The 24,997-nt window shown below is 46.2% G+C and overlaps 3 protein-coding genes across 4 annotated transcripts; all 3 read left to right on the top strand.

Annotated features, from left to right (window-relative positions):
- Positions 1-2,026: 2,026 nt before the first annotated feature.
- Positions 2,027-13,155, top strand: LOC123128388 (probable serine/threonine-protein kinase SIS8). Of its 2 annotated transcripts, XM_044548371.1 has the most exons (13): positions 2,032-2,761; positions 3,519-3,959; positions 4,339-4,442; positions 4,628-6,006; positions 6,146-6,186; positions 9,853-9,921; positions 10,365-10,465; positions 11,200-11,278; positions 11,387-11,485; positions 11,564-11,632; positions 12,181-12,230; positions 12,317-12,493; positions 12,627-13,155. In XM_044548371.1, the coding sequence occupies exons 1-13, from the start codon at positions 2,147-2,149 to the stop codon at positions 12,739-12,741; spliced, it is 3,339 nt and encodes a 1,112-aa protein (XP_044404306.1). In that variant the 5' UTR covers positions 2,032-2,146; the 3' UTR covers positions 12,742-13,155. The 2 variants fall into 2 exon arrangements, 1 of the variants encoding a protein (XP_044404306.1); XR_006463102.1 differs by lacking the exon at positions 12,627-13,155 and having other exon boundaries at positions 2,027-2,761; positions 11,180-11,278; positions 12,317-12,381.
- A 201-nt stretch (positions 13,156-13,356) lies between these two features.
- Positions 13,357-14,499, top strand: LOC123128389 (uncharacterized protein At5g39570). The gene is made up of 2 exons (XM_044548372.1): positions 13,357-13,874; positions 13,995-14,499. Exons 1-2 carry the CDS (start codon positions 13,521-13,523, stop codon positions 14,307-14,309), a joined length of 669 nt encoding a protein of 222 aa, XP_044404307.1. The 5' UTR covers positions 13,357-13,520; the 3' UTR covers positions 14,310-14,499.
- Positions 14,500-19,402: 4,903 nt separating this feature from the next.
- Positions 19,403-24,147, top strand: LOC123130980 (MLO-like protein 1). Its single transcript, XM_044550760.1, has 13 exons — positions 19,403-19,531; positions 19,648-19,917; positions 21,705-21,821; positions 21,902-21,953; positions 22,064-22,155; positions 22,239-22,313; positions 22,407-22,489; positions 22,609-22,658; positions 22,798-22,838; positions 23,067-23,276; positions 23,454-23,521; positions 23,597-23,657; positions 23,953-24,147. The coding sequence occupies exons 1-13, from the start codon at positions 19,403-19,405 to the stop codon at positions 24,145-24,147; spliced, it is 1,443 nt and encodes a 480-aa protein (XP_044406695.1).
- Positions 24,148-24,997: the final 850 nt, after the last annotated feature.

Genomic DNA, 24,997 nt, shown 5'->3' with positions numbered 1-24,997 from the left:
CACCTGCTCGACCTCATAACAACCTTCTGCTCCGCCTTCCTCGTGGATGATCTCGTACATCTCCCTGGTCGTGTCGTCGTATGCCGGCTCTCCCGCTTTAGGCATATCGGCAAACAGTGTGCGGGAACCCATCTGTTCCACGCCCGTCGTCCGCGTTTGGAGAAGTTGTGTCGATGAACTCTCAAAGAAAAGCAGTGGTGCCGCGTTGACGTCCACGATGAACAGTACGATGGTGACTGCCGGGGATTGCCTACCCAGCTGTTTGGTGGCGTAGTAGTACGGAGGCTGTTCCAGCCATGGCGACGTCTGCACAGTCGGCGAGGGTGGTGGCGCACCGTAGCCCAGCCCCGCCCTCCACCACATCCGTGACCAACACGCCTACCGCCACGTCCGTCACTAGCACGCCTTCCGTCGGCCTTCTCCTTGAGCTTTTCCTCCTTTGCGACCTTTACTTTGATGTGATGATTTTGCTATGTTGCTGAATTGATCTTCTGGGTGAGCATGATGCTCGTATCCTACACCACCTTCGTCTCTTGCAGGGTTTCCTCTGGGTCCACGCGGCGGTTGCGGGAGGAAAGAAGAGTGGGGGAAAAAGGCGAGAATTTGATGGAGAGCGCCGGGATGGAAGAAGAGACTGTGGGATTTTGCTGTTGAAACAGTGCGGCCAATTACAAAAGCGCGGGTTCAGCCTCAGTTTTTGTGGGCCGGGGGTGTTGGAGTCCCATGTGGCTCGTGTGACTTTGAGAGAAAATTATGGTCGGAACTGCTCTACGGACCGATAAAATCGGTGTTGGATGGGTTGTAGTGTGCGGACAGCTGTGTCCGAAAGGATACAAACGGTTTGAGGGTCGGCGTTGGAGATGCCCTAATCTTACAAACATGCACGAGAAACAGAACGACAATTTATATATTTGAGAAAAAGAAACATAACGACAATTTAACATAGCCCAAAATCAGTTGACTGACAGCCCTCCTCTTCTTAGCAAGCGATGCGAAGGGCATTCAGGTCCCGAAGCAGGTTATGGCTGTCGACCCCACATGTCAGCGGGTGAACATGATTGCGTATAAATAAAAGGTCGGAGGCAGGCCGTTTGTGTTGCCATGATAATGCTCGGCTGTTCACTACTACACCAGCAGCAGATGGCAAGTGGGCCAATAAACCAGCCAGATCAGCCTGTCAGTGGGAGGAGGGTAAAGCAGCCGCAAGCGGGACCCACGCGCTAGCGGAGCAAGTGTGAATGGTGGGCGGGACCGTGCCGTCAAGTGCTCGTAGTACGAACGAACGAACCAGCGGCGCCGCCACCACTACCTGGCAAGGCAAGCGTAGTGGCCTGTCCACCAGCCCACCCATGTCAGACGGCCAAGCAAACCGGGTATGCCTCCGTGAGCCGGGTCCACGCAGGTCGGGTGGCGCTGTCAGCGTTATCTATCCCTTTGTCTGCTTCTGCTTACACACAACTAAACAAACATGCTTTCTTTTTCCATTCCTCCACTTATCACCTCCCGTTCGTCGGGCAAGACCGGCCGCGCACGGGAGCGCACCCGCAGGGCAGCTGCTCGATGACGCGCGGGCCAGGGGGTCGCCCGCCCCACAGGTCAGCCTCACAGGCCTGCGTATTTCTGCGGTCAAGGCGGAACCGGCTTGCTTAGCTTAGCGTACCCCGTGGACCGCGCGACGAGACATCCGCACGCCTTTCCATAATAACTGCACGCGTTGCAGGAGGACGCAAGCGATTCGAGCTTACCAAAAATCCTGAAGAACCATCTTTCCAAAAAAAAAAATCCTGAAGAACGGGGGGTAATTAGCGCCCAAACCCCTGACTCTTTCTGTTTCTGGTAAACGAGCCCGCTCCGGTCCCTTTCCTTCCCAGCCCGGGTACGGGGTACCGACCTGCCGTGGGGCGAGAAAAAAAAAGCCGGGGCGGGGGAGTAGCGGCAGGTCGCTGGCGATAACGGCACGCTTAAACTAATGACGTCTCGGCCACTGGGAGGCGTCGAGGCGGGTCAATAGTTGGCTAAAGTTACCCCCGTCCGTCCCGCGTCAGTGGCCATGTCGGATCCACCCACCCACCACCAACACCAGTAGGTGCCCAATAGCTGCTGCTGCTCGGCGACTTTCGTTTCGGCGGCGGCGGAGGGAGGCGGCATGAAGAACTTCTTCAGGAAGCTCCACATCGGGGAGGGGTCCGGGGACGGCGCGTCGTCGCCCGCCCCGCCGCTCCCCCGCAAGGGGAGCGGCGCAGGAGGAGGTGGAGGCGGAGGCGCGGCTCACCATACCCTCCCCGAGCAGCGGCAGCAGCAGCCGCCCTCGGTGGTGTCCAGCTGGCTCGACTCCGTCCCGACGCGGCCCCCGCCCCCGACGCCCCCGCCCCCCGCGGAGGCGGAGGGGTCGGCGTCCGCGTCGCCGGGTGGGGAGGATAGGCGGCCATCGGGGCCGGTGGGCGAGAGGAGGCGCGCGCAGGAGGAGGGAATGGAGCGGAGGCTCTCGCAGGAGGAGGAGGCGCTGAGGGAGCGGCGGCGATCGCGGGAGGAGCACGCGGTGGAGGAGCGGGTCATCAGGGAGTCGTCGGAGGCGGAGGAGAGGAAGCGGGAGAGGGAGAAGGAGGAGGACGACCTCGAGGAGTTCCAGCTGCAGCTCGTGCTGGAGATGAGCGCCCGGGACAACCCCGAGGAAATGGAGATCGAGGTCGCCAAGCAGATGAGCCTGGGCTTCCGCCGCCCCGCGAGCTCCCTCGCCGAGGTCATCGCGGCCCGATACTGGGTCAGTTAGCAATCTAGCCCTGCCTGCTTCCATGATCGGTTTCGATTGTCCATTATGTTTCTCATATCGCAGTTGTGATCATCCATTACGATAATGCTCATTGCTGTGTGCTTCCTAGTCTTCTAGCTAGAGCGCGATGCTGGTTCCTTATTAGATTCGTAACAGTGGGAGCTCTCTCTTGAGCAAAGTGGTAGCTACTTTGGAACACAGAAGATGATATCCACAGGGACCCCAAAACTCCGTAATTGGATGTCATGGCATGTTGAATCCAGCATGAGTAACTAACAGAAGTTGTTTGGTTGCGCCGTAACGAAAACCCATGAATTCAGGGAAATTTCCAAAAGGACTAACCTCTTGATAGGAATTCTTTGGAGTTTGTGTTGCAGGAGAACATCTGATACTCACTTTCATGTATGACTATACGCCACAGTATAATGTCTTGTGTGTGTTCAAGAGTGTGATGCTGGTAGATCCATTATTAGCGGTTGACTGGTAACAGTAGGAGCTCCTTCAGCAAATTAGTTCTTCTATGTTTATACTTATTTGTAATCACTAATTTATTGCTTGATAATGCATGAATCCTATGTCGACTTTGTAAACGGGATTGATGGACCATAAATGAACACAAATGGCATCTTCGATAGGGTTTCTTATAGACCATGTATTGTGGTGTTTCTATATACTCAAATGCTCATTACTTTTATTCTACCCTTGCCATATTCTGATACATGCCAATATATTTGTTCATGCTCCACAGAATTTCAACGCCCTTGGCTATGATGACAAAATAACAGATGGCTTTTATGATCTCTACGTCATTGGGAATGGGCCGGCATCAATAAACATGCCCTCTCTGAGTGAACTGCGAGCACAGCCAGTTTCACATAATAGTGTCAACTGGGAAACTGTATTGGTTCACAGAGGTGAAGATCCTGAGCTTATGAAACTTGAGCAGAAGGCCTCAATCATTGCTGTTGAACTTCGATCGAGAAATTCAGAATTTGTTGGCAATGTTTTGATTCAGAAACTTGCTAATTTAGTTTCTAACCACATGGGTGGACTAATATTTGATCCTGAGAACACGTCAAGAAAATACCAGAATATGATCAGATCCCTGAGAGCACGTATTGGAAGTGTAGTTGTGCCTCTTGGCCAATTAAAAACTGGTCTAGCTCGTCATCGCGCGCTGCTATTTAAGGTCAGTAATTTACAAATATATTAAACATTTTTAGATGGTGGGGCCAATCGTGTCCTATCTTTGTACAAACAGAATTTGCTAAGCATGGATATCTGTTGTAATGTTTTAGTTTGTCACCCTGTAATTCGATGCAGAACTTCATATCAGCATGTTGTTTCACATTGTTCTAATATCAAAATGGATGATAACGTTTCCTCGCTGCTCTATGAAATATATAGATATAATGCAGCAAACCATGAGCGAAACATTTGTTAAAAAATGATCCATCAGTATGCTAACAATTGCTTTGCTGACATGTGCGAACACTGTGCAAGACATTTTTCCAATAGGCACCTCACTGGTGTACTAATAGTCATTTCCTCTTCACACTTGGATGTAGGTTTTGGCTGATAGCCTTCATATCCCTTGTCGACTCCTGAAAGGAAGGCAGTACACTGGATCGGATGATGGAGCTTTGAACATTGTGAAATATGACGATGGAAGGTATTACACCTTTTGCACACACAGTCAGCATTAATGAAATTCTGTAGCACATATAAGCATCTGTTGGGATAATTGTGCTGTGTGTGGTTAGATTTCTTGCTTCACCCAAATGTTAGGACCTAGAAGAAACTAAAGAAGATGCACTAGAGACTTCATAACCTTCTATGCCATGCTGCATTTTGCAGGGAGTTCATCGTTGATCTCGTGACAGATCCTGGCACAGTTATTCCTTCAGAGGGTGCTGTTTTGTCTACAGAATTTGAAGACAGTTCCTACTCAGATAATCATCAGTTAAGCAAAGCTGATACGGCCAATCACTTGGGATCTTCTCACAGTGGAGTCTCAAATTCTGCATGTGATTCCTTTGAGTATGAGCTACTTGACAGAAGATCGACATCAAGCAACGTTGGTCCTTCTGATACAGATGGAGCTGCGACTAGTCAAACAAGAAATCAACAAAATACGATAAGTTCTTTTGAAAATTTATCGGTTAGCACATTCCCAAGTGAAAATAAACCTGTCATCAATGAAAGTAGAGGCACAGAAGAAGCGGTGGCACCAAAGAACAAAGAAAAACCAGTTGGTGCAAATAATTCTCTGTCAAGTTCACCTTCTTCCCCAGAAGTGGGCAGCACTACGGGTTTCCGGAGGATGAAAGTAAAGGATATCTCAGAGTACATGATTCATGCTGCCAGGGAAAATCCACAGTTAGCGCGGAAAATCCATGAGGTCTTACTTGAAAATGGAGTAGTGGCACCGCCTGACTTGTTTTCAGAAGATTCAATGGAGGAGCCAAAGGATCTAATTGTGTGTGATGCCACCCTATTTCAAAGCAAGGATGAAATGAAAAGGAGAATGAATGAGGTTGGATCAAGGGAATATGCTGATCGTGGTCATGGCCCATCACCGTCTCATCGTCCTGGGCATGAACTCCAATCAAAAGTTGTACCTCACCGGGCACTTCTGGACTCACTTAAACCTATCGAGGGTTTGGGTATATACCACCATCCGGATATCCGTGATAACACATCTCCCTATTTTTCTCATTATGAACCTTCGGCACCTCCCCAGGAAACTCCGTCACAGCTCTCAAAGCAATTGCCTGTCACGGCCGCTGCTGTTGCAACTGCTGCAGTGGTAGCGTCTTCGATGGTTGTCGCAGCCGCAAAATCTAACAGTGATATGAAATTTGATGTGCCCGTTGCAGCTGCAGCCACCGTTACCGCAGCTGCAGTTGTTGCAACAACTGCTGCTGTTAGCAAGCAATATGAACACTCGGAGCCTGGTAATCAGCTACTTAGTTTACCAAGCACATCTGAACGAAATGAATCGGTTGAGAAAGCTGCAGATGACTTTTGGGATAAACAGCACACTGAAATTGGTCATGGCCAAGATAATGCTCTAGATCAAGAAAGGGATCCTGCCGAAGTTCCTCGGGAAGCTGAAAGAACCTCAGATAAATCAAGCGGGACAGAAAGTGCAAAATCTGAAGTTACTCTAGACGATGTTGCAGAGTTTGAGATGCAGTTGGAAGAAATTGCAATCGGGGAACGGATTGGCCTTGGTACCGCTCTCTTGATTTATTTACATGAATTTTATCTTAGTCATATTATTTTTTCAGCGGCTGTGTGTAATGATTCTCTGATGTTAGCATAAAATGATTTCAAAGTTTTTAATTTCTGTGCAACCAATTTGTGTTTCAGGATCATTTGGAGAAGTTTATAGAGGTGAATGGCATGGAACAGTAAGTCTTTCAGTTTAAATGTGCTCTTATAGTCTTCAAATTTATTAACTAGTTCCATGTCACTTGCTAAATGAGCAAAGGAAATATAAGGAAGCCAATTTAACTTCTCTTTGTCTATGGGGACTACTGATGTGAAAAAAATGTTGACTCATAACATTGAGACTATAGGTCTCTAATTTTCAGTGTCATTGACATTTATCAATGAGGAAAGTCAGTTAAAATTCTGCAAAAAACGCCATCTTGTTCTTTCTCTCCTCCATAATGTGAAATGCTTGCATTGAGATACAAAGGTAAATAAATAGTGTTAAGTGTTTGAGCCTTGCACCAAAAGGGAAATTTTTACCAGTAGACTTTTGCCACCTGTTGCTTTCTGTTTTCACCCAGACCTTGAATTGAAATGCGATATTTATAGTGACAGACTTCAATAACCGTTCTGGTTAGTTTGAAGATTCCTCATGTTTGCTTTGCATTTTGTGTTAATCATTTAGCAACAACAACAACAACAAAGCCTTTAGTCCCAAACAAGTCGGGGTAGGCTAGAGGTGAAACTCATAAGATCTCGCGACCAACTCATGGCTCTGGCACATGGTTAGCAAGCTTCCACGCACCCCTGTCCATAGCTAGTTCTTTGGTGATACTCCAATCCTTCAGGTCTCCCTTAACGGACTCCTCCCATGCCAAATTCGGTCTACCCCGACCTCTCTTGACATTCTCCGCACGCTTTAGCCGTCCGCTATGCACTGGAGCTTCTGGTGGCCTGCGCTGAATATGCCCAAACCATCTCAGACGATGTTGGACAAGCTTCTCTTCAATTGGTGCTACCCCAACTCTATCTCGTATACCATCATTCCAGACTCGATCGTTCCTCGTGTGGCCACACTTCCATCTCAACATACGCATCTTCACCACACCTAACTGTTGAACATGTCGTCTTTTAGTCGGCCAACACTCAGCGCCATACAACATTGCGGGGTGAACCGCTGTCCTGTAGAACTTGCCTTTTAGCTTTTGTGGCACTCTCTTATCACAGAGAATGCCAGAAGCTTGGCGCTACTTCATCCATCCGGCTTTGATTCGATGCTTCACATCTTCATCAATACCCCCATCCTCCTGCAGCATTGACCCCAAATATCGAAAGGTGTCCTCCTGCAGCATTGAACCGCCGTCTTGTAGAACTTGCCTTTTAGCTTTTGTGGCACTTTCTTATCACAGAGAATGCCAGAAGCTTGGCGCCACTTCATCCATCCGACTTTGATTCGATGGTTCACATCTTCATCAATACCCCCATCCTCCTGCAGCATTGACCCCAAATATCGGAAGGTGTCCTTTTGAGGCACCACCTGCCCATCAAGGCTAACCTCCTCCTCACACCTATTAGTACTGAAATCGCACATCATGCACTTGGTTTTAGTTTTACTAAGCCTAAACCCTTTCGATTCCAAGGTTTGTCTCCATAACTCTAACTTCCTATTTACCCCCGTCCGACTATCGTCAACTAGCACCACATCATCCGCAAAGAGCATACACTATGGGATATCTCCTTGTGTATCCCTTGTGACCTCATCCATCACCACGACAAAAAGATAAGGGCTCAAAGCTGACCACTGATGCAGTCCTATCTTAATTGGGAAGTCATCAATGTCTACATCACTTGTTCGAACACTTGTCACAACATTATCGTTCATGTCCTTGATGAGGGTAATGTACTGTACTTTGCTGGGACTTTGTGTTTCTCCAAGGCCCACCACATGACATTCCACGATATCTTATCATAGGCCTTCTCCAAGTCAATGAACATCATATGCAAGTCCTTCTTTTGCTCCCTGTATCTCTCCATAAGTTGTCCTACCAAGAAAATGGCTTCCATGGTCGACCTCCCATGCATGAAACCAAACTGATTTTTGGTCACGCTTGTCATTCTTCTTAAGCGGTGCTCAGTGACTCTCTCTTCATAGCTTCATTGTATGGCTCATCAGCTTAATTCCACGGTAATTAGTACAACTCTGAACATCCCCCTTGTTCTTGAAGATTGGTACTAATATACTCCGTCTCCATTCTTCTGGCATCTTGTTTGCCCGAAAAGTGAGGTTGAAAAGCTTGGTTAGCCATACTATCGCTATGTCCCCGAGGCCTTTCCACACCTCAATGGGGATACAATTAGGGCCCATCGCCTTGCCTCATTTCATCCTTTTTAAAGCCTCCTTGACCCCAGACTCCTGGATTCGCCGCACAAAACGCATGCTGGTCTCGTCAAAGGAGTCGTCCAGTTCAATGGTAGAACTCTCATTCTCCCCATTGAACAGCTTGTCGAAGTACTCCCGCCATCTATGCTTAATCTCCTCGTCCCTCACCAAGAGTTGGTCTGCTCCGTCCTTGATGCATTTGACTTGGCCAATATCCCTCGGCTTGCTCTCTTGGATCTTGGCCATCTTATAGATGTCCCTTTCGCCTTCCTTCGTGCCTAATCGTTGGTAGAGGTCCTCATACGCTCGACCCCTTGTTTCACTGACAGCTTGCTTTGCGGCCTTCTTCGCCATCTTGTACTTCTCTATGTTGTCTGCACTCCTATCTAGGTATAGGCGTCTGAAACAATCTTTCTTCTCTTTAATCGCCTTCTAGACATCATCATTCCACCACCAGGTGTCCTTATCTTCGCTTCTCCTTCCCCTGGACACTCCAAACTCCTCCGAGGCCACCTTACGAATGCAAGTCGCCATCTTCATTCCACAGATTGTCCACATCCCCTCCTTCCTCCCAAGGGCCCTCCTTAATGACCCTCTCCTTGAACGCCCGAGCTACCTCCCCCTTGAGCTTCCACCACTTCGTTCTAGCGACTTTGGCACGCTTATCCCACTGGTCACAAATCTGAAAGTGAAAGTCTAGCTCTCTCCAGGTATCACCTTACAGTCTAGGCACACACGCCTATCTTCTCTTCTCGAGAGGATGAAATCAATCTGGCTAGAGTGTTGGCACTAAAAGTCACCAGATGCGATTCTCTCTTTCTAAAGAGGGTGTTAGCTACAATCATGTCGTAGGCTAGAGCAAAGCTTAAGACATCTTCTCCTTCTTGATTCCTGATACCATAGCTAAAGCCCCCATGCACCCCTTCAAAACCTGTGTTAGATGTACCCATGTGGCCATTGAGGTCTCCTCCTATGAAGAGCCTCTCGCCAATCGGTACACTCCTAACCATGTCTTCTAGGCCTTCCTAGAACTCCCTCTTGGTGTTCTTGTTGTGGCCTACTTGCGGGGCATACGCGCTGATAACATTGAGAACTAAGTCCCCAACTATCAGCTTGACCAGGATAATCCGGTCCCCATGTCTCTTGACGTCTACCACTCCATACCTGAGGCTCTTGTTGATCAAGATACCTTACGCCATTTCTGTTTGCAGCCGTCCCCATGTACCACAACTTGAAGCCAGTATCCTCCACCTCCTTCGCCTTCTTTCCCTACGAAAATATTTTGGGTTTCATCTCCATAAGAGTGGCTGAGTTTTTACGTTGGTTCGCCAAGCCTATCACAACCCTCCTCCTTTACCCGGGCTTGGGACCGGCTATGTTGAAACAACATAAGCGTAGTTGTGTTAATCATTTAGCAATCCCTTTAATTTTTATATTCTGTTTAATGCCATTTTTAAAGAATAATAAGTTGCTTTGCCTATAGGAAGTTGCAGTCAAGAAGTTTTTGCAACAAGATATTTCGAGCGATGCTCTGGATGAATTTAAAGCTGAGGTAAACTGCTTTCTATATTTGAAATGGCATAAATAGATGTAAGTACAGTGATGTCGGTTTTGTTGGTGTTTATTATGCCTATGTAAGTATGTCCTGATGTCTGTTGTACAGTGCTGTCGGCTTTCATATGCACTCTGAGTGTGCATTTTGTAAGCCAAACGTCGAGGTTTCTGTGAAGTAATCATATTTTTTCTGCGCTGTTGTAAATTGTACTGCATTGCAGTAGAAATTATGTGTAATGGTAGATTTACTGGTTGAGTTTACACCATATTCTCTAGATAATTACTTTCGACAACAGATTCATACTAATTGAGTGCAAATTCAAGCAGGCTATTGCTAGAAATTAAGTCAGTAGCCTGACCACAGTTTGTTTCCTTCATGTGTAGTAATGGTTTAATAAGTTTGTTCTTATGCAGTTATCCTGATAATTGCTTCATGTCTAGGTGCGAATAATGAAGCGGTTACGTCATCCTAATGTTGTTCTTTTCATGGGTGCTATCACTCGGGTGCCTAATCTTTCCATTGTCACCGAATTTCTTCCAAGGTAGCTTTGTTGGTTTAATTTTTTTTATTTGAGACTTATGTTTATCATCATAAGATCATCACGCCACTTGACCATTTGATGCAAAGTTTGACGTATCATGAAGATGTTTTTCTTTTCTGACAACTTCTTTTGAACTAGTTTACTTAAATTTATACGCGGCATGTTGCTCATGGATTTTCTAGAATTCACTGTTTTATGTTAAAATGGAAAATGCTGAAGCAATTGGCACAAAGGAATTAATCAATCATTTATCCTTACAAGTGTCGAATTCTTGAATAATTAGTTTGTTATGATTTTGCTCCGGACAATAATTTTGTTCTATGTTTTCTGGGTCACATTGTTTTGATCTCATCTTCTCGATCATGTAATGTTTTAATAACCTGGCTTGCTTTGTAAGTCGAGCTAATTTAACATTAAGTGAGAGCAGTTTGTAACTCAAGCTAATTTAACATTAAGTGAGAACAGACAAGTATCTCACACATTCCAGAATGCTCGTCAGCAACCCCCTTTAAGGAGCGCACATTAGATTGCTGACAAGTGATTCTATTAAGGATACAGTTATCTGCTCAGAAATAAACATGAAACGATTTGGAGGCTGATATAAATAGTAGAGAACACATGTAACAGCTCCCCCCCCCTCTTTCATCTGTAACTATGTCCGCTTTAGTTCAATAACATTCTTTAAACGAGTTCACAGTATTTACTAATTACTAGGTGTGCTATTGGTATTACAGAGGTAGCTTGTTCCGGTTGATTCATCGACCTAACAACCTGTTGGATGAAAAGAGGCGGTTAAGAATGGCACTTGATGTGGTAAGACCAATACATGCTTTAAATATATCTGTCTGTAAGTTGTTGACAAATGCAGGCAACAAATACAGCTAATATATTGTTTACTAACTTGATTGCGACGGTCTGTAGGCACGAGGTATGAATTATCTGCATAATTGCACACCAGTTATAGTCCATAGAGACCTGAAATCTCCAAATCTACTGGTTGACAAGAACTGGGTTGTGAAGGTAACACACAAGTTCCATTATATCAATGGCATTCTGTCTTCTGTTTTTATTGCAAGCTATATAACCTTTTGCAATTAGGTTTGTGATTTTGGCCTATCAAGAATGAAGAACAATACCTTCCTATCATCAAGATCAACAGCTGGAACAGTAAGCTTGCATGATCCTGCAATTTCTGTATAACTTTTATTTTGTGTGAGCAGTGCTTTAAGCTTTAAGCTACTGCATATTTCCATCTGTGGGAGAGTATAGATGAACTTCTTTCTGCATGTTTAAATTTTGTTGAAGTGTACGAGTTCTCCAGTTCCGGAAACCGTTCTCTCCTCTCTTAATAAACGAATGCCATTGAACGGCTGGGAAGACATCAGAGGAAGCCAATTGCTAAAAACACACACAAGTGACCCCCTTTATTTTTTTTATTTTTGTGAAAAAGTGACCCCTTTTATTATACTAAAGTATTCTAGTTCAAAGTCCACAAATAGCTAGCGCCTAGCGGTGTAGTCACATAGTTCGCTAATGTACTTATGCTAGCGCACGGGATTAAGTGTCTTCGAATTTTGTTGCACTTATATCAGATAATTCTTGTACACTGGCGGAAAACAAAACTTGATTATGTTACATGTAGGCGTTCTTGTTTGCATCTGGGTGGTTCAAGTGCTCTACCATACTTATTACTAAATGTGTGCGTTGGTTTGCAGGCGGAGTGGATGGCACCTGAAGTTTTACGTAATGAACCATCAGATGAGAAGTCAGTCTACTGCTTAAAACCCAGTTCATATGTATTCATGTCTCACATAAATTTGTGCTTGCTGAAATGGTTGTGTATGTTGGCAGATGCGATGTCTTTAGTTACGGTGTCATACTGTGGGAACTTTGTACGCTACAGCAGCCTTGGGAAGGTATGAACGCAATGCAAGTCGTTGGAGCAGTTGGGTTTCAGAGTCGCCGCCTTGATATTCCAGACAACGTCGACCCCGCCGTAGCAGAGATCATAACAAGATGCTGGCAGACGTTAGTATGCCTAATCCTCTCGGTTGCAATTTCAATTGCACATCGTGCCTTCGTAATCGTCATCCGAATTCTTGTTCGGCAAATGTACAATTCCTAGTAGTCTGAATGTTCATGCCTCCTGTATTTGCTGCAGGGACCCAAGGGCGCGGCCTTCATTCGCGGAGATCATGGCTGCATTAAAACCATTACTGAAACCCTTGCCCGCGAGCCAAGCACCAAGGCAGAGAGTACAGCAAACAGACGGGTAAAAGTGAAACGAAGATGAGCAGCTGCCCGGCGTCCATACCTACAGGAATTGTTTTTTTGTACAGCTACACCAAATGCGTGTGCAGAGTAAAGAGCGTGCGTGATGTTGGTCCGTTTGCTTTCCTGTAAAGATGTAAGTTCGTCCCAACAGTGGCATGAGCCGTATTAAGCCCGCCTGTCATCGATCCATTCACGAAGACGGACACTGTCAGACCATGTAACAGTTGAACAAGGAACTGACGTGGCGGTTGGAACAGGGGGCTTTGCTCATACCATCTCTCCTCTCCTCCCCTCCATTTCCCTCTTGTGTTTCCACCAAATGGTGGCTATATGTGCCAACACATGTAATGTAATGCTGTCAGGTGTCAGTCAGAACCAAAAGGAAGAAAAAGATGAAAAGCTTGTTCAGTTTGTGATCTGTTCCGGTTCCCAGGTTCCGGTGTTTCACTGCATACTCTCACCTGCTGCTGTGCTGCTATTTACAGGCAACAAGTACGTGCGTCGTGCCGTTTGCTGCACATCTCGACGGTCGTCAGGCAGCTGCAAATGGAGCGAGAGAAACCATCGGTCCCCGCCAGTCGCCGCGATCCTCGGGCGGGAAAAAGAGAACGCGCGCGACTTCCGCGCCCATCTCGGCATGACAGATTCCCAGCCGTGGAAACTCCCCGAGCGGCCCGCGCGATCCTCTTTCTTCTTCCCGTTTCTGCGTTTCCCGCGCTAGCAGAGCCCGTTCGATCCCTCTCCGGAGCCTCCAGCAGACGCGGACGAACGTGCGCACGGGATGGCGAGCATCTTCTGGGGCGGCGCCCAGGCCGACGAGGTGGCCGACTTCGACGAGCACGACCCCACCCCCTACGGCGGCGGCTACGACATCACCCTCACCTTCGGCCGCGCCCTCCCGCCCTCCGACGAGATCTGCTACCCCATCTCCACCGCCTCCACCTCCTCGTCCTCGTACGACAGCCACGGCGCGGCCGAGCAGCAGCGCAGGAGGCCGCAGGACCAGGACAGCCACGGCTCCGCAGGTCACGGGAGGAGGCCGGAGGAGACACACGGCTCCTCTGCTGGTTACGGGCAAGGGAGGAAGGCGCACGACGACGACGACGACCGGCCCAGCTACGGCCGCAAGAAGAATGTGAGTGCTCATCACGGCCACGGACTTTTGTTACGTTTCGGAATGCTTGGCGAGATGGGCCCACGGACACCGTTGACTCCGTTGCCCTGAGAATCATCTCTTTGCTGTATTTCTTTGTAGGATGACGACGATGACGAGGATAGGCAGCGGCGATACAAGAAGCGCGACGACGACGACGATGATGAGAGGAAGCCACGGCACAAGAAGCACGACGATGATGACGACGACGATGGCGAGAGGAAGCCGCGGTACAAGAAACGTGACGACGACGATGATGATGAGGATGACAGGAAGCCGCGTTACAAGAAGCGTGACGACGACGACGACGATGATAGAAAGCCACGTTACAAGAAGCACGACGACGATGACGACGACGACGATGAGAGGAAGCAGCGTCGCGGGAACAACCGCCGCCGCCATGATTACGATGACTGATCAAGGCATCCTGACATGAGTTTAGCTGACGCTAAATAAGTATAGTCGCGGCGGCTTTGCTTCGATGAATCACCAGTTCGTATTTTTTTTAAAAGCATTTTTCATTTCACTATTCACCGGCCAACATGCATCCAATATGCCTGAGATTCTCTTAGCAATAAATGTGCAGTTTGACCTGTTTGTGTTTCAATATGTGATTTTTTGTCCCAAGGGTTGTGAAATGCAGTTTTTTTTAAAAGGATAACCCCAGCCTCTGCATCAGGATTATGCATACAACCATATGTTATTAAGAATGCAAAATCGAGCAGCCGAACAACATCGAGTCGGCAATAAAGCGAAAAGAAAAATCCAAGGGTGCATGCCTCGCGACAGTAACTCCACCACATAACCACTAACCCTATGTTACACGACGACAATAAAATAAAAAAATACACAACTGCTAGGTTACGCCTTCAAGAAGGAATCATCGTACGTGCGCCGATGATAGCGAGTCCAACACATGGTTGAATTTCGGATTCTCATCCCTAAAGTCAAGCTTCAATCCACCACCATCAGCAAGGACACCGACACAGGCACACGTCGACATAGCCTGATTATAGATCTTGTGTTTTCACTGGAGTGCATAAAGTCGCCATTGAAGCCGAATGTACCATCTTCCCTTATCCGAGTACCAACGCCTTGATAATCGGATACCTATGGAGAAGACATCAGGAGACAGATGTCCCATATCGTCTGTCTCCCGCCATTGTCGCAACATCTTCGATCCATCAGCAACAGGCTAGCACATGAGACTTTCGCCAGAGCCACTGTGCAGCACGTGCTGATAGCAGGCATGACTTGACGTCCCCGCATGAGACATCGTGCGTAGCATCCACCGGAGGCTTCACCTACCGACGGCAGGCAGTGGTCGACGACTCCGAAAGAGATGCATGTGTTACCTTCTGAGCCGCATCGAACTTGATCTGTTGATGAAAGGGACGTCCCATGCTGCCACCAGCCTCAGAAGGCCGTCACCACCTCGAAATTCAGACTCCGCTTCGCTTGCATGACCACGGAGTCCGCCGCCGTCGAAGAAGAGGGGTTGCCGCCTTGATTCTGGGTGCTCCAGGAAGCACCCACCGCCGCACCAACCATTGTCGTCGCCCATACAACGACAACCAACGTCAGGACCGTCATATCCGCACGCCGCCCCATGCTCAGCCACACTTGACCTCTCATCACTATGACGAGAAGGCCACCACCAGCTCCGCCGGCCGAGGCCTCCACCCCGGCATCCACCGCCGCTGATAAACGGTGGTAATTATGTGACTGAAAATGTTATAGTTTACATCTCCTGTCCTTCTAGGGCACTGGGCAGCTGGTGATTACTGCTTCCTGCCGTAATTGCCCAGCGTATTGGCAACGCTGGTCAGTACACCGTGCATGTGCTCATGCGTGGTCCAGTATCCCGTATCAAGTTGATGCGTTTGTCTCCTTCGGCACTTCTCGTCTTTTGACATGTCCTTGGGCACTTCGCTGGCACTGCTACGCGCCATTTCTGTGCTCATTTAATCTCCGCCATTTGCGATCCGCCTGCCAAAGCAACGCGTTTCTCCTTCGGTAGCTTTTTTTCTTGACATGTCCTCCGGTGCTTCTCTGGTACGTACTCCGTACCATTTCTGATATATGTGCTCATTTAATCTCGGCGTCTTGAGTTTTGCCTTCCAAGCAACCGTGCCCGGGGACAGACAGTTCCTCACAACCTCGATGAGATGCAAGATGTTCCACATGCAAACTTGTAATCCTGACATGTTCTTTCCTTGATACTACTTTCTCCGTTCCGAATTACTTGTCGCAGATATAGATGTATCTAGATGCATTTTAGTTTTTTTTTGCGAGGGTAAAGGGAGTTTATTAAAGAGTTATAGAGTTACAGTCGAGAGGCCACAAGTCCTCAATATAAGGTGGAACCGAGCGCAGCCAGACAGCCGTGGCACGCTCGGTGCGGCTATACTTAGCCAACCGATCGGCAACTCTATTTTAAAGTCTTGAGGAAAAAACTCCCCAGTACCAAGAAGTGCTTTGATCTCCATGACGATTTGTCCATACGCCGAACGAAGAAGTGCATCATTTGTCAAGCTAGACAAAGCTTCAGACGAGTCCGTCTGAACCACCACCGGCAAGTCAGAGTGTTGTAGTGCTAAGGCCAAACCTTGCATGATTGCATGTAGTTCTGCTTCCAGCGGGTCATTGCAATAAAAGATGAAACGGTAGGCAGCCATTAGGACATCTCCTTTGTCATTTCTAAGCACCATACCAACAGCAGCAGATCCATCCTCCTTCAGGAACGAGCCATCAACTGATAGAGCCACCCTACCTGGCTGAGGCGCCGGCCATGGAGTCGATATGACCCTGCCCTTTTGGTCTGGTATCGGCATCTCCCCGGTTGACATTTTTCCGTTAATGATCTCCTCCGTAGTGTAGCATGCAGCCAGCTTAATGGACTTGTAGTAACTGTCAAGGAATTCAACGGTGGCTGGAATAGGAGGGATCTCCTTCCCATGGATCAGGTCGTTACGTAGCTGCCAAATCCGCCAAATAAACATAAGTAGCTTGTCTCGGACATCGGTCGAGCACTTCGCCAGTAAAGTAGTTAACCATTCTCTCCCATCATGGATTAAGAAATCATCCTCCGGGAGTGGCCAGCGGCAGCGCATGTTAATCCAGAGCAAACGTGCATGTGAGCAAGTCACCAAGGCATGAAATGAGTCCTCCTCCTCCACCCCACAAATCCGACAGGTTGATCGTGTCGTCAGATGTCTGTATGCCTTGCAACTCTGCGTTGCCAAAGTCCCCGTCACACATCTCCATGCGTTGATCTTCATTTTCTGAGGAACCCTAGACTTCCAGATGTAGTTCCATCCTGACCGGTTCCCATCTGGGGCAGTACTCGAGGCACCATTTGCTGTAATAACATTGTGATCATATGTAGCCAGCTTGCATGCACTCCTCACCGTAAACCCCCCACTCTTTTCCGGGAACCAGGCCAAAAAGTCCTCACGTTGGCGAGGCGAAGTTCTGATTTTCAGGATGTGACCAACATCCATTTGCCAAAAGAACTCCCTCAGCCGAGTCTGATTCCATGCACCATTATCATCCAAAAAGTCAGAGACTCTGTTAAAACGACAGTTTCCCTTAGGAGTTATCGGACGGAAGGAAAACGGCCGGGGCAGCCAAGGGTCGCGCCAGGTGCGGATCATCATGCCATTACCGACCCGCCAGATGACGCCTTTCTTGACCAACGCAAGGCCATGTAGAATACCTTTCCATACCTCAGAACCAGAGCCCGGGAACACCGTATCCAAAAGCTGACCAGAAGGATAGTATTTTGCCTTCATCAACCGCGCACATAGGCTATCTGGTCTATCCAGGAGCCTCTAGGCTTGCTTAGCTAGTAGCGCTTGGTTAAACGCCCTCATATCCCTAAACCCCATGCCCCCCATGGGTTTAGGCAGACGCAGCCTATCCTAGCTCATCCATGCCATCTTCTTCTTGCCGTTCTCTACCCCCCACCAATACTAACGTATCATCCTTGTAAGATCATCACAAACAGAAGCCGGGAGTTTGAAGACACTCATTACATATGCTGGTATGGCCCGTGCCACTGACTTAATAAGAATCTCCTTGTTCCCCGACGACATGTACTGTTCACTCCAATCCACAAGCACTTTCCTCAAACGCTCTTGGAGAGTCTCAAATTTCCCTTTATGCATCCTCCCCTCCGGAACCGGCAAGCCCAAGTACTTGGGTTCGAACGCTTCTAGGGTTATATCCAGCGTGTGTTTAACCTCTTGAATAACATCCGGACGACACTGGCTTGAGAAAAGAATGGAACACTTCGACGGGTTTATGAGTTGTCCAGTCGCCGTCGCAAATGTGTTCAACACCCCTTTCAGATACATCTCATTTTTGCGACAAGTAATTTGGAACGGAGGGCGTAATTCCATTTGGGTACGGTACTCGGCATCCATGATGATCTACCCTTGGATATCGCATGTCCACCAGCTTGTACTATATCACCGAAATATATACTTTCTCTCTACATATAAGTCTTCTTTTAAAGATTTTAGTATGGGTTATATACAAATGTATAGATGTTGTTTAGAGTGTAGATTCACTCATTTTACTTCGTATTTAAAAAAAAAGTATTACTATGGTCATGCATGGTGATATATACTCGGAATATATACTGTATCACCGAAATGGCGAGCCGGTCCTCTCAAGTTGTCGATAGTTACAGCCACGTGAATTAACTCAGCCCCATGAGCTTAAGGACACGGGCGATACGGCCGATGCGACGGGTGCTTGGATCTTGCTCTTGGCTACCACCGCGTGACCCTTTCACGGACCACAAGGACATGATCACATTTTTTTTTGCCTGTGCGCACCTCTTTCTGGAACCTTCTAGAATCCATGCCGCCGCTGCGTCAAGGCCCGTCTCACCCTCGGAAGAACAAAATAATGTACGGTAATGCTAACCGGCGAACGTTCGCTGGGAAGGAACCCCCAGCGAACGGCCTGGCAGGTCGCAGCCGTTTGGTCGAGATCAAACAGTGGCATTGGGCTTGAAAATAAAACCAGATGATCAAGGACAACCGGTAATGGATTGGATCAAGCATGACCGTGTGAGAAGGCAAGGACCAAGGAACGCCGTGTCGGAACGTGGAGAAGGAAGGACAGGACGCGCTACGGCAGTGCCGGCCCCCGGCCGGAGACAGGAGTACATCGCTGACGAAGGCGAAATCTCTACGACATTCTGGCAACAGACAAAATCCCATAGGTAAAGCTTGGGGGCATAGCGTACATCGACAATGTGGCAGAGACCATGGGCTGCGTGCTGCAAAGTGTTTGGAAAATGGGGAGCGCACATTGTAATCATCGTTGCCATTTTCTTCATCTTGTTTTCTTGAGCCGTGTTTTGGAGTGGACTTCCCCTATGCTGGTGCTCATCGAGGACCATTATAAGTCGATCGAGAACTTCTCCTTTGCTTGCTTGTTCATGTCGTTGAGGAATACGAACAGTAACAAGGGTTAGCAGTGACCCTTGGGGCGCCATGGCCGGCGGGGAAGAAGGGAAACCCAAGCCGCTCGAGTTGACGCCGACATGGATCGTCGCGTCCATCTGCTCCGCCATCGTCATCATCTCCCTCGTCTTCGAGCGCTTGCTCCACCGCCTAGGCAAGGTATACATACGTACATACCCCATATTCCATCCCATCGACGAAGCTTCTACGTACGTACGTCTTCTTTCTGAACTGTTTCTCTGTTAACTGCTGCGTTTGGGCGCTTACGTTTGCAGAGGATGATGAGGAGCAGCAAGAAGCCGCTGTACGAGGTCCTCCTCAGGGTGAAGGAGGAGCTGATGGTGCTGGGATTCATATCGCTGCTGCTCCCCGTGTTCCAGGGAGCCATGGGGAGGCTGTGCGTGCGACGGAGCGTCATGAGCCACATGCTGCCCTGCAAGCCGCCTGCGCCGGACGGCGTCGCCGAGACCGCGCACTTCGTTCTGAGCGGGGCCAGGCGGCTTCTGGCCGCTGGAGCCGCCTCCGACGATCACTGCCTAAAAAAGGTAAACATCGAACGTTCATATGAGCCATATCAGCCGTATGAATCACGAGACATAATTTTTTCAGGATATAAGGGTAATTTTTTTATTGATTCATAATGCAGCATGAGAGATACAATCATAATAAGTACACATCCGATATTTGCATAACTAGAGTGCACAACCGACACCATTACACACACATGCAAAAGATCACGCCGACAAAGAGCAACATCATACAAGACTGAAGCTATGCTTAGATAGACAAAAAGAAAAAACAGTCAAACAAGCGATTGACGATATGCAACAACGACCATCGACGCCAACCAGCTCTCGACAACACAAGGACCACGATCAAGATTCTTTGGAAGCAATGCCTTCCCGAAAGGAACGACACACTAGTGCCGCCGTTGTCAAATCTAACAATCGAATATCAGATCATAGGTTTTCACCCGAAAGATCAAGTCTAGGTAAACTCTAAGCAATGCATTCAACAAGCTAACAATCTAAAGACGCCGTAATTGCCAGGTATAACCAACTAGGGTTAGACCTATGGTTTTCACCTGGTGCAAGCAGAGGGATAGGAGGCCATGGGGTGATGAGAGGGTGGTGAGTCCAGCGCCGCGAGGTTGGGGTGGTAGTCAGGGCCGTGCAGGGGAAGAGAACACCATACAACACAAGCTGCTCGCATTGTCGCCATGCCACTGCATGCATCACCAGCATGCAAGATCTTCCACCGAATCCCGCAATCCCGCCCCCACGAGCCCGATCTACACCATAGTAGGCCAGCATGAGCAAGTGCACCACATGTCAGAGGCCCGTGCCACCTGCTAGAAAGGAGCTTGCGTGGACGCGGCCGGAGGCCGAACATCACCTAGGCCACACCTCAGAGCAGCCACGCCCACCACCACGGACCAGCCGAAGGCGCACCCCACTGCCATCATCCCCGGAGCCTGATGGGCTTCGCCAGCCGGTTCCTCTAGCAGCGATGAGATGAGAAAGGGGAGTTGGGGAGAAGTTGTGGCGCTACGGTAACCCCCCAAGTCGCAAGGAGGGCGACGCGGGTGTCAGTTTGAGTGACTTCCAAGACTGCCGGCTATACTATTAACCTTGCTCTTACGAGTGCCCATACGCTTCGACTTCTCTCGCTAGCTGCCTGGTTGCTAGTCAGCGGAAACAATTTTAAATTCAGTCTAGTTTTTATTTCTAAGGTAGGAATTTGGTCTAGTTGATTAAACAAGTCTGTGTTTTTCTTTGTAATAACGGTGCATGCAAGAGCACAATTACAGGAGCGAACGAGCTGATTAAAAGATACCAATGGACTTGCAGTAGATCTTGCTATCTTAGGCTTATATCAGATTTGTTAATTTTAGCTTTGGACGTTGGAGTGAATTGTTGGAAAATGCTACATATACGTATTACTAGATGGTAAAAAGAAACTCCACATTTTTTGGTGTGATGTGGTACCCATGACGCACTACGGGTACTGGATCCGCCCATGCATGATATTCTACACCAGTGAGCTTAAAATGGCACTACCGTGGGAGTCTGGTTCACCAACATGTAACCACAACTCTAAACAAAGCATGGTATATATGAGAATAGTTGAATGTTGATAATGGCTTAGAAATATCCACTGCAAAAAGGCTTAGAAATATCACAAAGACTTCAGAAAATTTCAGGAAATTTACCAACTACACAACAGTCAACTTCTGCATTTATCCTAGGTATCTGGTATTTGATGGTTTTTCCATCTTTGACAGATTGGCCCTTATACATATATAATGATTGATTTGTTATTCCGCATGTAGGGCAAAGTTCCGGTACTCTCTGTTGAAGCTATTCATCAGTTGCACATATTTATCTTCATCTTGGCAGTCACTCATTTTGTTCTCAGTGCTTCTACCATTATTCTAGGAATTATGCAGGTACTAAACCTCAAACTATATGTGTATTAACAAGTAATCTATCATGTTCTTCCTATTGATTTTTATCAATTATCATCTAGACGAGAAATTGGCATCACTGGGAGAGCAAGATTCATGCAAATGGTGATAATGGTATGATGCTGATAGTTTTAGAATTTGAATAATGATAATTTCAGAATTGTTTTTCTTAACATAAAGTTGTGTCCACTATTTTCTTATGAAATTTAGGATTCGTTATGCAGCTCCTGAAATGATCAAGCATGTTCAAGAGTTCAAGTTTATTCAAGACCATTTTAAAGGTCACCGAAAACGGTGGAGGATATTTGGTTGGATGGTATATTTGTAGTATCAAAATATTATTAATATTTCATTTGTTCTTGATTATAGTTGGATTATAAACTAATTCACCATTTTTAGTGTTCATTCTTCAAACAATTCTATGGATCAGTCACTGAGGAAGACTACACAACAATGCGACTTGGTTTCGTCATGGTAACTAGGCATATATTATCATCAATGAACGTCACATACATGTTTCCATATCATTGGAACTAATTAACATTTTATTTGTTTTTCTTCTCACAGAAACACTGTAACCCAACATTCAATTTTTACAATTACATGATCAGAGCGTTGGAGGTTGATTTCAAGAAGGTTGTTGGTATTAGGTAAATTATCAATGCTATTATTACGAAATGAATGTCATGTTTTTTTTCTAAAGCATGGATTTTGATAATTTTATTTTTTGATTTAGATAATAACTACTTTGCATGTTGTTTTTATGTAGCTGGTACCTCTGGGCATTGCTCATGGTATTCTTGTTGTTGAATGTTCAAGGTTCGTATCACCAATGGTTGCAAGTTATGGCCCATTCACAACCATTGTTTACCGAATTTTCATATTTTTTGATTGTATTCGCTACATAATATTACATTACTCATGCGTTAATAACACTATTCTTTTGTCATAAATTTAGGTTTGTATGTCTACATTTGGATATCGTTGGTTCCATTCATTGTAAGTAAACATGAGACATAATGCAAATAGAAGAATGAGCATACATGAGATACACATATTTTCGATACATACTATTGCCAAGCCTTTTTTTTGTGAAATTCATAATTATATATAATGAAGCAGGACTTCTTCAAAGTACGCCAACCTTTACAGTGAACACAATTGTTGTCTATAACAAGGATCATGCGTAAAGGAATAACTATAACATCGGTTGATTTTTTTTGGTAGATGCTACTTTTGGTTGGAAGCAAGATGGAGCACATCATTACGGAATTGGCTTACGAGGTTGCACAAAAGCATACGGCGATTCAAGGAGATTTAGTAGTGGCTCCTTCAGATGATTTCTTTTGGTTCCATCGGCCAAAATTGGTCCTTTTGTTGATCCACGTCGTCCTATTCCAAAACGCATTTGAGATTGCACTATTCTTTTGGCTCTTGGTAAGAATTATATGCTAACTAGGCACCAAATCAAACCGACTTTTAGTTTTGAAGACAATAATAATATGATGAAATTGCATAGACTATAAGTTTTCGATCGAGGTTGTTATCTTCAAAGTTAGTCCAATTCTCGTATATGTATATGTAGAACTAACTATTACATTGCCAACCATGCAGGTGACATATGGATTTAAATCATGCATCATGGGAAATCGAGCATACGCTATAGCTCGAGTTGTCATAAGGTATCATAGGAGTAACTAGTAAATCACAACATCTTGACATTTTAAGAAACTCATTATCTGTTTCCTTTCTTTCAGTGTCATTAGCCAACTCGTTTGTTGTTACATCACCCTACCCCTTTATGCCATCGTCTCTCATGTGAGTTTATTTTCTAAACTAAGTGGATTGCCTCTTACCTTCTTTGATTATTTAGTGATTGCTCAACTCGGTTTGGTCTATGAGTAACTAATTCTTGTCTAACAAAAAAATTATTTACTAGTACAATATTCTATATAGAAATTGGTACATATAGGTGATCATATAACTTATTGTTTATCTGAATAGTTTGTTTGTCCTGAATTGATGCCACCATGTAGGCATTTACTAGCATAATTTAACTAACTGCCCTCAATCTCTATGTTTACATTCTAATTCAATTTTCATAATGTTGAAGATGGGGAGTTCTTTCAGAAGAGTTATGTTTGACGAAAATGTGACTGAAGGCCTTGTCAACTGGGCTGAAAAAGTTAGGAGACGCACAAGAATCCCAAGTAAAACACCTTTAGACGTAGGCAACTCACAAGTTGACGAGTCAAGTGGTGTTGCAGTTCAAATAACAAATGCACATGCAGACTCATTGGTGCAGTAAAGGACTGCTAGGCTAATTGCATATTTTGTATATGTCCATTCATGCAATACTACAATTTCTTTTACTTGTACAATGGAAATCAACAATTACATGACACATATGTTTGGATAATTGTGGTTCTTGATGTGTTTTGCACATTCACCTCTAACTTACTATAGATTAAAAATTACTTAATATATGGATCTACACATGTGAAAATGATAAGTTTTTAAAGATAAAAACATTTTAGTCTAGTCATAAATAATATTAGGGACCAATTGTGGATATTCCTATCGCAAATTTCTACTTCTAGGTTTAATGTTGGCAGTTTTGAGAGCAAGACAACAAGGACTATACATCCCAAAGAACTTAGCAAGCAAGTTAACAAGAGTACCAAGAGCGAAGAATAACAACTAGCAAATAAGTAGGAGGGGGGGGGGGGTAAAGAGAATGCAAACACTTGTGATGCAAGAATGTTTTTCCCATGGTTTAGATAGTTGGCAATATCCTAAGTCCGCATGGACGAAGGCTTCAAAATAAAGGTTCTAGGAGTACAATATCCCTTGTGTCATCCACCAAGCATGTCATGCACCAATTCATTCAATTGGCTATGTTGTGCGCCAGCCCAGAGATCATATCATCGGGCCCCATATTCACTAAGTAACTAGATACAAAACCAACATATATTATAGGTATATGACCAAGAAGCTCGATTATTACAACAATAGCGAGGAAGTTGAAAAGTCGAACATAGTACATCAGCCCTAGACATTATTTGTACATAAAAGGCCTCGATCAGAGTGGTAATAGAATAAGCGGAAGCATAACAGTAGCAGTATCAATACATACATGGATACTCTTGGAACACATC

Source organism: Triticum aestivum, chromosome 6A (genome assembly GCF_018294505.1).
Source record: "Triticum aestivum cultivar Chinese Spring chromosome 6A, IWGSC CS RefSeq v2.1, whole genome shotgun sequence".
NCBI classification, from domain to species: domain Eukaryota; kingdom Viridiplantae; phylum Streptophyta; class Magnoliopsida; order Poales; family Poaceae; genus Triticum; species Triticum aestivum.
The sequence above is the reverse complement of the archived record's forward strand: the minus strand, read 5'-3'. Positions and strand labels throughout refer to the sequence as shown.

Coding starts and splice junctions, on each gene's coding strand:
- LOC123128388 (XM_044548371.1), top strand. CDS start 2,147: ATGAAGAACTTCTTCAGGAAGCTCCACATCGGGGAGGGGTCCGGGGAC. Junction 3,960..4,338: donor ATCGCGCGCTGCTATTTAAG/GTCAGTAATTTA, acceptor ACTTGGATGTAG/GTTTTGGCTGATAGCCTTCA. Junction 4,443..4,627: donor GTGAAATATGACGATGGAAG/GTATTACACCTT, acceptor TGCATTTTGCAG/GGAGTTCATCGTTGATCTCG.
- LOC123128389 (XM_044548372.1), top strand. CDS start 13,521: ATGGCGAGCATCTTCTGGGGCGGCGCCCAGGCCGACGAGGTGGCCGAC. Junction 13,875..13,994: donor GCTACGGCCGCAAGAAGAAT/GTGAGTGCTCAT, acceptor ATTTCTTTGTAG/GATGACGACGATGACGAGGA.
- LOC123130980 (XM_044550760.1), top strand. CDS start 19,403: ATGGCCGGCGGGGAAGAAGGGAAACCCAAGCCGCTCGAGTTGACGCCG. Junction 21,822..21,901: donor TTATTCTAGGAATTATGCAG/GTACTAAACCTC, acceptor ATTATCATCTAG/ACGAGAAATTGGCATCACTG. Junction 22,156..22,238: donor GGAGGATATTTGGTTGGATG/GTATATTTGTAG, acceptor CACCATTTTTAG/TGTTCATTCTTCAAACAATT.